General features: G+C 31.6%; 1 protein-coding gene across 1 annotated transcript in view; it reads right to left on the reverse strand.

The window, feature by feature from the left end:
* Positions 1-288: 288 nt before the first annotated feature.
* LOC134688430 (E3 ubiquitin-protein ligase listerin-like) overlaps positions 289-14,553 on the reverse strand; it is a 39,775-nt gene continuing 25,510 nt past the window's right edge. The window contains exons 18-30 of the mRNA XM_063549136.1: positions 10,544-10,680; positions 9,683-9,824; positions 9,192-9,336; positions 8,028-8,238; positions 7,120-7,354; positions 6,793-6,858; positions 5,551-5,734; positions 4,783-4,924; positions 3,689-3,818; positions 2,983-3,070; positions 2,184-2,378; positions 1,308-1,475; positions 289-415 (exon numbers count right to left, since the gene is read on the reverse strand). Coding sequence (XP_063405206.1) covers positions 356-415; positions 1,308-1,475; positions 2,184-2,378; positions 2,983-3,070; positions 3,689-3,818; positions 4,783-4,924; positions 5,551-5,734; positions 6,793-6,858; positions 7,120-7,354; positions 8,028-8,238; positions 9,192-9,336; positions 9,683-9,824; positions 10,544-10,680 — 1,903 coding nt within the window. The 3' untranslated portion in view covers positions 289-355. The remainder of the gene's footprint in view (positions 416-1,307; positions 1,476-2,183; positions 2,379-2,982; positions 3,071-3,688; positions 3,819-4,782; positions 4,925-5,550; positions 5,735-6,792; positions 6,859-7,119; positions 7,355-8,027; positions 8,239-9,191; positions 9,337-9,682; positions 9,825-10,543; positions 10,681-14,553) is intronic.

Here is a 14,553-nt window from a genome sequence, read left to right on the forward strand (position 1 = left end):
TATCACTTTAGATGTGAAGAAAAACAAATCAACAAAAAGATATCCCAATGAGTCTAGTTTTGCTGTTTTTTCACAAATGCACAAGAGCTTTGATGCATTAAAGTTAATATGAATGACAATGTTGAATAATTTAAATACAAATATGGTATAGACTTATATCTATTGATCATTTGAGGGAGGTTATTATTTTAAAAATTTATAAAACTTTTTGATCTCTGAATTTGTGGGGGGGGGAGTGGCTTTATTATCACCATAGCATTTCTACAAGCAAAACAAAATGAAAACAAATTTGCATAAAATTATTTATTTCAATAAATAACTTGAAAGTTTTTGGTAGTTTGTTGTTTCTTGTCTATCAAAATAAGTTTCTACAAAGTGGACATGTTGAGTTGTGGCTGGTCTGGAACCATTTATACTGAAAATATAAACAAAGCATTACTTAGACTGAACTATAAAATATACCCTATGTTCTATATCTTCTTGTAGCTATAAACATCTGTTTTTAACATTCCATATTATAGCAAACTTGGGCCTTTATATCTTGCTATGCAGTATGAGTTTTATTCACTCTTGAAGGCCATATAATGACCTATAGTTCTTAACTTCTACATCACTTGGTCTGTCGTTGAGACTTTTTTGTATTTTCTTCTTATTTTTATATCATAATTCCTGTAATTTTTTTTGTGTGGAAAACACAACAGCAGTAACAGCTTGAATGGATTACCAAAATAGTTTTGTAAGGAAAGCACATTTTTAAGAACAGGTAGACAAATATCAGATTGCAGCTTTGTCAGGAATGCAGGATTTATTTATTTGGGCAGGAATCATTAAACTCAAATGGTTTAATGTTGTCAACTAAAAAAGTAAAACAGTTTCCTCAAAATTGAACCTTTTCAGCAATGCAAAACATGTGTTGTTCTTCTTTGTTTGGATATCTTTGTTTCTGTTTGAGATGCAAGTGTTAGTGGTATGTGTGGCCTGTTGAATGGTGTGGTACTTTTTTTTACTGTTATGACTATATAATATATATCATGACTATGATATGTCTACAGAGTTCCAATAAAGTACTAATTAATTTGTTTTAATATTGTTACATTTCATGAGTGGAATTTACTTATACTTAGAAATTGACTGCCATACAGTGTGCAGCATGAAACTTCAAATATCTTTTTTTTTAAAGAAACCATCACACATCAGTTTTTTTAAATTTTCCAACCTTGAATTTTGGAAATATTTCTATGTTTGAAATACAATTGCAATAAAGAGAAACAGATACAACATTGGCTTTTTTCATCTACACAACTTACCAAGCATGCAGAATGGAACTTCTTCTTGCAAGTTTTACATGTGAGTCTTGGAAGTTGGTAATTTGTGCCGTGAATGACAGAGAAACATATCATACAATCCTCTACTCCCTCAAATCTCTTGTCTATATTTCTCTTCCATATTCTTAGTCCATCAATAATACTACCATTCTAAATAACAAATCATTTAATCAAATATATTTCATATAATATACAGCCTATAAAGTAATCATGTTTTGGTAAGAGATGGCCTCACACAGGGGAAATAATTAAGATTTGTTTGTTAGTTCCTCCAAATTGTCAGAGAGCACTCATTTTTCACAACAAAATCTCCTGATTAAGAAATGGTTATGCAAACTAATGAGATCACAAGGCAACTTGACATTATCACAATTACACAATAAATAATATGGTATGTGTCAAGTTTCATTCATTATTTATATTGTAAGTTTCATAATATAATCTATTATTACATTGGTTGCACTGAACTATGGTCATGTCCCAGTGAAACAAATACAGATAATTTCACACATGAAATAAACTTGTTATTTCACTCCTCTGATGTCATAAAACTATAGGTATTGTCAAGAGGTTTGCATAAGATGTCGTATCAAAACAAATCGTGAATTTGTAGAAAAGGATATAGTTCCTTACATTTTCTACTTTAATTCCATTAACTCCATGTCAATGTAATCTAATGTTACAATGCTTAATTTGATAATTATTTTGAATATTGATAAAGTTAAATAGGATTGAAAAGTCTACCTCTTCCTGCAAAGAAAACAGTAAGAAACATTGGCACTCATACCGCATCTTCTTATACCTATACACATTGTATTGTATCTTATTCCTACTTGTCATTCAGAGACATAAACCTACCTGATACTGTAAGAAAACATTCAATTGAAGCAGCCATTTGTCCCATGTGGCTGCTGACACCCCCACTCTTTTCTCACTAACGACTGTTATTGTACCGAGGGGATAGTTCTCAGGTAATGCTATCACCATCTCTATGGTAACCTCTTCTAAAGAGTAAGTCGCTATTACCTCCCTTGTTATAGGTCTTGTCTTAATCTGAAATGGTTATAATAATGAAGGAAAATGCAGTTTAACTATTTTTTATTATATTCTCCTTCTTTCCAAAAACAATTTCTTACAAAGTTAATAAATTGCAAATAAAAGCAGTATTCTCAACTTTGGGTTTTGTTAAGGTCATGTAAAGGTTTAGTGTTATGAATTTAATTAGCAAAGTCACAAATGATGACAGAAATTTAGGAACAGGAAACTCCTTTACCATCTATAGGCTATTTCTATATAGAACTAATTCTATTTCATAAAGAGAGGGATTAGAGTTTGCTATACAATTTCAGCATTTTCCATTGTTCAAAGGTCAAAGATCTAGAAGGTCCATTAATGATCTATTCCTTATCTTCATGTAAAGTAACAAACATGATTGTTTCACATGTCATAAAATACAAATACTATTTAAAAACAAAAGCATAAGTATCCTTTGTGTCAGGATGTTTCCTGATTTGAGGTATTTATAAGAGCAGAATTGAAAACCAAAAATCTAAAATTCACTATATAATCAACCTACAACATGACTCACAGTTAATTAGTGTATTATCAACCAACAAATTGATTGTGGAGAAATTTGATTATAAGTATGTAGACTTACTGTTATATTCTCTAACTGTATATCTGTCTTACTAACTGGTTGTATTTCTTCTGTACATAAAATCTGGCTTACATGTTTACTTGTAAATCTGTAAGTAGTATTTATGTAAGATGTAAGATATATATTAAGTAGTGCAGGACAATTATGGATTTTGTAATTCTTTGTGTTTATAGAAGTAAATGATTGATTGATTGATAGTAATAAACTTCCGTTTTTGGTATTTTGTCAATATCATGATCATTGGTGGTCAGTGGAAGAGGAAGCAGGAATACTAAGAAAGAACTATCTGTCTTCAGCTGACGAACTTACAATCCTAGTGAATTCAGATTGAAGTCAAACAGACCTGTTAACTGTGGAGATCAAACTCACAACCACAGAGTTGACAGGGTTATAGAGGCATATTATACCATCGTAAATATACATGATGTCACCAAGAATAATAAGTTTGATTTGAACATTTTGAAGGTTTGACCAAATTTTGAATATTATGCTTAACGGTTGCTGAGCTTCTAAAAATGTGTTTATTTTAAGGTAGGAAGGACATACCTTGCAAGAAAATCAAAACTTCTGATCTAAATTTTTAACATAAATAAATGAGAAATGAGATAGATGGAACTATCTGCATATATTTATGTCTATAAAGTTACACCTTCACTAATCCCCCAAACATACAAACCTGTCTTTGACCTCTAACCTATTAACTAACCTATCAACATAATTGATTGTTTTTCTGTCTTGTTCTTTCCACCAGGTCCTCACCATGGCTGGTACAGTCTGTAAGGCATGTCTATACACATAACACGATAAATATGGTATATCTTTTTCTGTAGCAGCACCTATAAAGTAACAAAGACACTAAATCACAAACTTATTTATAGCAATAGACCACATATTGATCTGAGAAATAAAACACCGAACTAGTATATATTTGTTTCGGGGCCAGCTGAAGGACGCCTCTGGGTGCGAGAATTTCTTGCTACATTGAAGACCTGTTGGTGACCTTCTGCTGTTGTTTTTTTATTTGGTTGGGTTGTTGTCTCTTTGACACATTCCCCATTTCCATTCTCAATTTTATTTTGACAGTGAAATGTCTCACCTGAGTGAAATTTTGATAGTATAATGCAAACACAGAAATTAAAATAGCAATACTTTAAACATGTTAACTTATGCAAAACATTTAAGGAGAAATGACTGAAGTAGAAGGGCAAAATAATCTCCATATATAGAAATGAGATGATCTGATGCTCATTTATACAAATGCAGACCTACCATGGTAAATATGCAAAAGTTTGAAGATCAATAGACTGTGACTGAGAGGGTGTTACCGATCAGTGACATTGTGCTCACTTTGAGAGTGGGAGGTTGTTTGTTCAACCAAAGATCTGATTTTTTCTTGGTTTTCTGCTCCTCTAATAAATAATCGGCATTTTAAAAGAGCAGACTTGCCAGCTCTTTGTCAGAATAATGTCCAGGTATGGTGACATGTTTTCCTAAGGACGTTCTGAACAAGAACCTTAAAAAAATCTGTTTAACATATCAGTCTAGTACACAGCAGAGTTTTAATTTGATATCACATAATCCGGTTCTAGTACTGAATATGCATTCAATTTGCAACATGGACAAGACCTTAAACAGTCATCCAGTCATATGAGGAGGCAGGCTTAAATAGTATTCATAGAGATGATATATGCCCATGCTGATACAACTGCATATGACAAACCACTGACTTTAGTGGTCTTTCTTATACTGACTTAATCACATCAATGTCTTTCTTTATGAAGTGTTTTATTAATCACTTACTTGCAACATTTAATGAAAAGTTTCTGTCAAACATGGCTTTAGTATCTTGTGTAGGGTTATCTGGCATAAGTCTGTAGATATTAGACAGTAACTGATGAACCAGGCCTGTCTGTCGGAAGTAAATAGCATATTCCTGTCTTATCTGAAAATAGAAAGAATATTTCTGTGTTATTGCATGGCAATACATAGTTCCCTACCAAATATTTCAATCAAAGACAAATTTTCCAATCTTGCTGGTTAGTGTTAAATAAGGGAGGTTCAAATAGATGTAGCTCCATAAAAAATATCAATACAATTTCAGGGCAAATGATATTAACAGTAATTGATGGGATAAATTTGTTCAGCATAGTAAAAACCAGTTTATGTAGGAATGTTGATGCTAGCTATATACTATCAGAGCAGATCGCAAGTTGCTGCGGTGTAATAATGCAAAGTTATAAAGAAAACGGGTCAGAAATTTAATTTTACGTTTTTTCCTTTCCTGATTGACAGTGGTCTCTTTTTTTATTGCCCCCTTTGAATACCCTTATACAATTCTTTAAATGTTATATCAAATAAAATGATCTTCGTGTTTCCTTTTATCTAAATATCTAAACTTTTAAGCTATAGGAAGAACAGTGATGCATGCAATCCCTAAACTAAATACAGTTTTAATGAAAAAGTATTTTTTGGGTGTTTATCAATGCATTTAATCAACAAAGTTTTCCATTCTTCATTTGTAACAGTTCAAATTACAAAAAAATCTTTATACAAAGAAATACATATTACCTCTGCTGTTGAACTTTTGAAGAAGTAGAGCAGTAATCTCCAGGTCAATAAATAGGACAATGCTAGTGTGTAATCATCAGTAAATGGACTGATTTTCAGGTACTGATCCACATTCAGACCAGACGACATTACTTCTAATTTACTTCCATCAACAAGTATAGTCATCAGCTGTTGTGGGGGACATCTGGAAATAAAGATAGTACTGATTACAAGATAGCCAATAAAACAATTACCTACCAAATTTGTTCTAAGTTAAAAAGAAGTTCAAAGTTAAGCATAGAAAATGTACAAATAATTTGCGACACAAGCATTAAAATCAAAGTGCTTGTAAGCACTGAATGGTAAAGATTGCTCCAATTTATCAGTTGGATGTAGAATTCAATAATGCATTGCTTGTGGTTACTAGAGCCCAATTATTTGTTTACATTTTACCGGCAAGTTTTTTACCCCAAGATCGTATTCAGAATAGAATCCTATACGGCTTCTGATTGGATGATACAGGATTGGAATTACATTTAATCGAAAGCTTGTCCAATTAGGTTTGAAAATTGCCGAAAATCATATTCACATTTTACAAATTATAGAAAATATCTTCTATTTCTGCACGTCAGGGCCATTAAAAATATGCCTTTTTCATTAAGCAAAAAAGTAGACGATCTTTTTCAACTGCATTTTAAGTCAATTTGAGCCGAATGACCCTATATATTTTTTTGGTTGTAATGCAACACTGGCATTTCTAGTAACAGGAACTGCTACACGTTTTTCCCTAGTTTGTGTAGTCTTTGAGAAAAAATATGGAACACTAGTGGTACCCTATGGAAAATGCATTACGAATAATTGCGCTCTTGTAACCTTGTAGTTGATTTAACAGCAATGATATACAAAGGAAGATAACTCCAATTTTTTTAAGATGAGTTTAAAAATTACATCATTCTATTTTTAGAACAGATATTAGATTCCTGTACCTTGCAAAAGTTATGTAATTTTCTTAACAAGTGAAAAATTATTTTGTGCCTTGAATATCTGAGCACATATTACATCGATAAATTTCTGGAAATGTTCATGGATAGAACTATAGTATGTATAGAAGGTTATGATCAGTGCACCATATTTTGTGTATAAATTTTTTTTATTGATAAGCCTTGGAACATTAAGATATCAAGTCAGTCCCATAAGGTTTTGATTGCATTTATCAATCTTTAACTAAGAATCTGTCAATACTAATCATATAAAAGTAGTTACCTTGAAACCTCCTCTTCTGTTGAATCTTTACTCTCCTTTTCATATTGTGGTAATTCTGGTATTATACTGAAAATTAACGTAACAGAATAATTATACACCTAATCTGCATATATAATAAGTAGGAAAAAAATCTTAAAAAAAATTTCAGGCAAAAATTTGTTAAATGTTTAAACAAATTATTTACCTAAATATTACAATTGTGATCTTTAGCAAAATCAAAACTGCTATCTGAAATTTCATATTCCTAGAATTTTGGAAATATAAAATATTATAAATCATTTGTTAGTTATATATCAATATTCTTTTACATATATTTTCATTCACTACCTGTACAAAAGATGAAACGCTCCCAACTGAACTTCTCTGACATCATGTGACAACAGTGGACATACATGATTGAGCAAGGTCTGCAAGGAATCAGGTAAATCACTTGTGTCATCAGCTTTAAGGTAAGCTGCAAGTTTGTGGTCTAATACTTGTTGTTTTGGACACTGACAGACAGATAGAGATAGTGATTTCAGCAGGAGATAAATTTGACCAGTAATTGATTCAGTGTGATTCTCTGTAAGGAAAAAATAATAGATGCATCCTTTGTTAAACCTTATGCTATACTGATGATAGTTTGTAGTGGATACTTTTGCTATGTGTTTTGTGTTTGATCAATATAGATAATGTCTTTGCATGTCTAAAATCCCTGATTCACTACTGTCTTCTATTCTCATAATTATTGTATTTTTTCATGGTGGAATTTAATGTTTATCTATATGACATAACCACATCCTAAAAACTCACATGAGTGTTACAACTCAAACTCACAGTAAAAAATATTACGTCAATTCACAACTTAAATTGAGAGTATGACATTCGTGATATTAAAATGTCAAAATTTAAGTCCATTGTAAGCAGTACGGTCTTCAAAGACATTCAGGCAATACATTTATATCCTTACATCCTTCAAGTGAATTTCTACTTCATGGAAGTAATCACACGTAGATTAGCTCTCATTTCATAATGACGGCACAGATAAATAAGCAATTGTTAACAGATAGTCTTATGTATGATTCCAATCACAATTCTGTTTAAATATATGAAGCTATACAGAATTAAGTAACTGTTTTATAAATAGGAAATTACAGTAAATATTTGGTATCTAAAATCAAAATGTAGAAATAATCTGTACATTAGTGCAATCTAAAATATTAAGAAAACTAAAACTAAAGTGATTTATATCTAACCTGCTGTTTTGACAAAAAGTGGTAATAGTGCCCCAAATATTCCCTCACTGAAGAACTCATTCCATTCTGTTAAGAGATTTGGAGGGAAAATCGCCTTTTCTACATCTGTTTGTAAACACCTGGCTACTGTTGTTAGCAAACGACACGTTGTACAGGTAAATATCTGTACTTCTACAGAGGTGGGTAATCTTTCTACACTTTCTTCAATGCTCTATAAAACAACATATATTGTTTGAATTTATATTGATGTGGATTTGACTTTTTGTCAACTAATCAATGAACTTATAAATTCTTTTTTCCACATTAAAGACTTTTAAAAACATTTTGAACTTTTTTAGAAAATTTGAACACTTTTTCATCATCATGGTACTATTCAGTTTTTTTTTAAAAGAAATCTTAAGCTAGAGTACTTGAATCACTGCTTTTTTACATTTAAAGGAGTAGATCCGTTAAGGACCGATTTGGGCCCGAAATTTCAGGTTCATCTTATGAAAGTTTTTGGACACATTTTAAACACTTAAGTGTCTATTTCAATTGATTCGATTAGTTTATATAAATGTTAAAGATTTTAACTGATTTAGTCATCAAAAACCCTCTGATTCAAGCTGAAATATGAAAAAATCTATCAAATATGCCAAAAAATGTCACTTTTCAGATGGTTTTTGACAAAAATGAAAGTGGCCGCGCCGCATCCCTGTTCATCCTGAACCTTTATATATGTTTTGTATTATCATCAAGTACAACTTACATTTCAATTTTATGAATGAACACCAATGCGGCTACTTTCATTTAAGACGGAATACGTCTAAAAATTAACCAAAATGCTAAAATTTTGAAGATTTCAGTAATTTAGCATGACTTAATGATGCTAGAACGCGATATTTGTGCATTGTATTGTCAAAAACAGCTCATATTTCTGTAGCAGAAGCATTTTACTTTCCAAAATATAGCTTAAAGATTACATTTTCACAATTTTCTAAAACTGCTATATTTTTGGGCCAAAAAGGGGTCTTACTGAACCTATAACCTACACATAATAAAATGTATTGGTACGTACGTATACACACCTGTACAAATCATACAACACTACACATAATAAATGTACTGATACACACCTGTACAAATGATACAACACTACACATAATAAAATGTATTGGTACACACCTGAACAAATGATACAACACTACACATAATAAAATCCCACTCTTTGTCTGTCAGATAAATGGAGACAAGATTGACCGTCTGCTGGAGGAACTTCATTATTTCTATGTTGGCAAATATAATGTCTGACCTTGACTGCCCTACATCACTGAAAATAAAATATCAATCTACATGACTGTTGCCCGAAAGATGATTTGCATTTTAAAATGCATGTAGACTTACCAAATCAATCAATCAATCAACAAGCATTAGATAAAGTCAGGACAATATCCTGGTATAAAGGAAGTGCCCCCCCTCATCCTTTTACACCTATTTTAAATATATATGGTTCTTTTCTTTATATGCCCCATCCCCGAAAAAATGTGAAAATCTTTCAATATTATTTCTTCTATTATGGCTTTTTAAGAATAAATTTGAAATGTATCTGTTTTATCTATTAATAATACAATTCATAAACAAAAAATTGATGAAGTATTATTTATAACACAAATGACCTTGAATATAGTAGTAAATCATCTTTATCTTCCTTCCAGGTCATAATCTGGGACATTGATGCTTCAAACAGATCTCGGCAGCTTTCAATTTCACCCATCTCTGTGACAATGCTATTCAGTACAGCAAGTGCTTGAATTCCACCTATAATATAAACACCGATTGTCAACATATTACAATTAAATAAAAAAAACAGACGAAAAGTTAAAAAAATGAATTTGGTGCAGTATATCATATTCATTGTTTGTACATAGAAGTGAATATCACATTGTAAAAGAATTAATTGAAATAAGTCAGCTCAATCTCCTTTCAAATAATTATACCATATGTCTGTAGAATTTAGTCTAAAAATAGATCTATTCTGAAAGCTTCAGTATGAATGATGTGGAGCTTGACATGGTGTATAAGACATTGATCTATTGTTGTCATTTGTTGAAGACAATATGTTGTCCTATCAATGACTTGTGTGCGTATTTTTACTTGTGTTGCTGTCTCATTAAAGCACGCCACACGCCTTCTTTTCTTTATATTGATGATAATGGCTTGTTGTCAGAATAGTAATTACTGTGCCTATACTAAAGTAAAACTACACATACAATTCCAATATCAATGTCTGTCATACCAGTTTTTATTTTTATTTTCTCTGCATAAAACATAAAACAAGCCATTATTTTTCTCTGTTGTAGTGAGTCACATTTGTTTTTATTGTTTCATTGCCTAATTTATTTCTTATAATGAATCTAATTCATTATTGAAGGCTCTATGTTGACCAGTAGTTGCTTTCAACCTTTAATTTCCTAGTTTTGTCATCAACAATCATAACAGATCTCCTCATTTTGATTTAGAATAACAATTTAGATTACCATTGACAGGGAAGATAGGCTCAGCACTCATCATTCTAGCCACCATTATCTCTGCTAGAGTGTGTTTATTGTCTGTTGTTAGGTATGGTGCTGCCATCTGCAGGACTTGTACCTTACTTTCATCTAACTCACTGCATCTACAGAAAAAATAGGTTTGATTGCACAATTCTTTTATCTTTTAAATAATTTATCTTATTTTCAAAGTCAAATTTTATTTTATATTTTGACTGCTAGTTACTGTAGGAAATATTACAAAGTTTACATTGATGGAGAAAAAGAACATTTTCAATTTCTATTTTTTTAAAGAATTTACAATGAAATGTATTTATTCAATATTCAAATGGGTTTAAGGATTATGACCCTATTTGTAGCCAAGTGAATAACGAAATTTTAAAACTAAATGGGGCATACAAATCATATAATTGTTAATGTTTGTGTCATTTTGGTCTTTTGTGGATAGTTGTCTCATTGGCAATCAGACCACATCTTCTTTTTTATATAGTTGTGATTTTTTCTTATGTCTTTTGTGTCTTATTACATCATTGGCATGCCTAAAGATTATTAATCATATTGAGATGCCCATTTCTACAAATCAAATGATTGACCTTATAGCTTTTTTTTATCAGTAAATATCATGTATTGAGATTAAGAACAATTTCAACTAATCACTGTTTTGCCAAATCTTTCCCTTTTGAAATTCCTTATTCAACATTTAATGTACCAAAATCCTGCATTACCTGGAAGGCCCCTGCATTCAGATGATTTTGAAAGCTTAATGTTAATGTCCTTTTTATGCATTAATTTCTAGAGTGATTTAGTATAGGGTTTACATCACAAATATAAATGTAATCAAAGCGCGAAAGCGCTGTAAAGGCAGTTAATTACAGGTTGTGTGTATTTCTAGTCCAGTTATATCATTATCTTCCATAGAACAGAGGTGGTTTGTAGAATTTAAGATTTAGAGTTCTTTTGTACCTAGTTCAACTATATCTATAGTCTACTTGCAGCTGTTTACAGTATATTTTTTGTGCCTCGCCATGAAATGCATTTTTAGCCATGGCCTTGTCAGTTTGCTTTAAATTTATGAGTTTGACTGTCCCTTTGGTGTCTTTCGTCCCTCTTCTTTAGACATATAAGAACTTTTCCTTTTCAATATAAATAGACTATTTTTAATTATTGATTGTACATGTATACGCATATTCTATGACTCCCATAAAATATAGATCACAAAGATTGACTAGTCTCTGTACTGTGTGTATAGCAAGAACATCATGTAACATAATGGTAAATGTACATAGTAACATGTCAACTTTTTTGATGACCATACCTGCCAACTGTCAGTATTTGCAGAGTATTTCCCCCATCGAGCTCGAGGCTCCCAAATGGAAATTTTGTAAGAGCAATTTTGTCGACTATTTAAAGAAAACAATTAATTCAACAATGGCTATAAGCTTGTTAATGCAAGAAGAAGCCAAAAACCACATTAGAATATATTTGAAGGGAATCCATGACAATCGCCCCATTCGCAAATAGCCCCACTTAAAAAAAAAACTGCCCCAACCTGGATTACCAAATCGCCCCACTTGTGAACTGTGATAAATCCTGTTAATATTACTCCTGCCAACTCGCCCCACCTAATAGAAAACGATAATATCTAGATAAATATATTATTAACCAGGAAGAATTTAGTAATGCCAACTCGCCCCACTTATGTAAAAAGATGATATACCGTTATATATAAGTTAAATTCTGTTAATATTACTCCTGCCAACTGGTCCCACCTAATGGAAATCGGTGAAATCTAGATAAATATATTATTAACCAGGATGAATTTAGTAATGCCAACTCGCCCCACGTATGGAAAAAGATGTTATCCCATTGAATATAAGTTCAATTCCTTATATTGCACTATGATACAATTAACAGGTTTCTTTTCAATTGTTATGCAAATAACTAAGCTTCAAAACTTACATTTATTCTTCAACAATCAGTTTTTTTTAGAATTATAATTTCAGTATATATCAATAATAGTAATTAAATTAATTTTCCGTTTGATTGTATTCTGTGTAGATTAGTTTTCATTAAAGTGGTGCGAGTTTTTATTTTTAATTATTTATATATATATATATCTAAAAATTACTGTTTTTTTATAAGTAGGGCGAGTTGGCAGGAGAAATATTAAACAGGGTTCTCGCTAAGGCAAGTCCATGAGTCCTGGACTCATCAAAATCTGTCTGGACTCACCATTTTCAAAACTGGTGAGTCCACAAATACATCAATATTGAAATATTTTGTATAAACTGAAAACAGTTACCATGACTCACCGTGGCCAAAAATTACGAGTCCCTGGACTTGCCTTCAAAAATTCTTAGCAAGAACCCTGATTTAACCAATTTCACATGTGGGGCGAGTTGGCAGGAGTAATATTAAACATGATTTAACCAATTTCACATGTGGGGCGATTTGATAAATCAGTTTGTGGTGTTTTTTTTAAAAAGTGGGGCGATTAGCCAGTGGGGCGACTTGTCCTGCTTCCATTTGTATCACTATATGAACCATCTTTCACGTAAAACCCCCATGTGCATTTTGAAAAGTTAGCAGATATGTTTCTAACTCCAGGCAAAATCTACCGGTATGAATGAAAAAGAAGTTTTCAATTAAGGCTCTGTGGCCATAACAGCTGTCTCATTAGCATTTTAACCACTTCCCATATTTGCAATTAAAACAATAGAAGAAAATTATTCAACGCAAAAACAAAACTTACTTGTAAATATGAAATTCTCTTTACGGTATGAGTTTTTCTCATTGTTTGATATTGTACAGTAGTACCTGTAACTGCTTATACCTATTTCTTATTCACTTTTGCTTGATAAACTCACTAAATATCATATACATTGTACCGTATGTATTTTATATGCATTCCAATAACATGAACAATTGTAATTCAATTCTATATACCAAAGCAAAATGAACTGCACCACTTTCATTCACTAGTATGCATCTTTTGGCAAAATACAAGTTCTTAGATGACACAATTAATATAATATATATTTATTGATAAAAAAATAAAATTTAGTATACAACTCTTTAACAGGTATAAAAAAAGCACAGCTGTGTCATAAATTGTGAAATCTGTGCTGAAAACATAGACATTGATGGTATTTGAGTAATTCCATATGTGAAGCTCAACATTAGCTCGTCAGTTGGTGGTGGACAGTTATAGTTCCTTTCTGCAGGCTAGGATGTATGACTTTTCAGGAAAACCAATTTCAGAAATCAAAACTTTCCTCTAGATTTCTCCTACAATATTCATCCAGTTTAGTTCTCTTGTTTTAATTGGACACCATCCTGATTTTTAATTTTGCAAACCATTCTGTCTCTTGCTTGCAAATGGTGCATGAAAATAGGATGGGTATGGCAGTAGACAAGTCTCTTTAAAGCGGGTTTGTGCCCTGAAAAAAGTTTTATAACTTAAGTTTAATTGAAACTTGTGCAACACATATACCTAAATAACTATATAACATAGAAGAGAGCATCATTCGTGTGACTGTCAATGCTTTGTTCCTGTTTACATTGCCATTGATATTTTTTCAGAAAGCCTGAGGCATAGCTCATGAATTCCTGTCATTAGACATTACATCCTAAATTAACATAATTACTGCTAGAATAATTATCTGTATGATATACGTACACTATCATTGTACAGCCCAAGTCAGTATATATAATTGTTGCATTCATTCACTCCTGTGTTCAGTCGTTCAAAACTATTTAAACATCAACAAATGAACTTTAATAAGGACAAGAAAACACTAGAAAAGATACGTACATACAACCCGTGTTTAAGTGTATTTGAAAGAGAAATAAATCTGGTTAAACGATGTAAAAAGGAGAAATATATCTGGTTAAACGATGTATAAAGGAGGAAAAAATTGTAGATATTGCATTACGATGCGTTCTAACTTCTACCTAATAGCACGTGGATATGTTTACAGTGGAGTCCCCGGTGTCCG

Source organism: Mytilus trossulus, chromosome 10 (assembly GCF_036588685.1).
Source record: "Mytilus trossulus isolate FHL-02 chromosome 10, PNRI_Mtr1.1.1.hap1, whole genome shotgun sequence".
NCBI lineage: Eukaryota > Metazoa > Mollusca > Bivalvia > Mytilida > Mytilidae > Mytilus > Mytilus trossulus.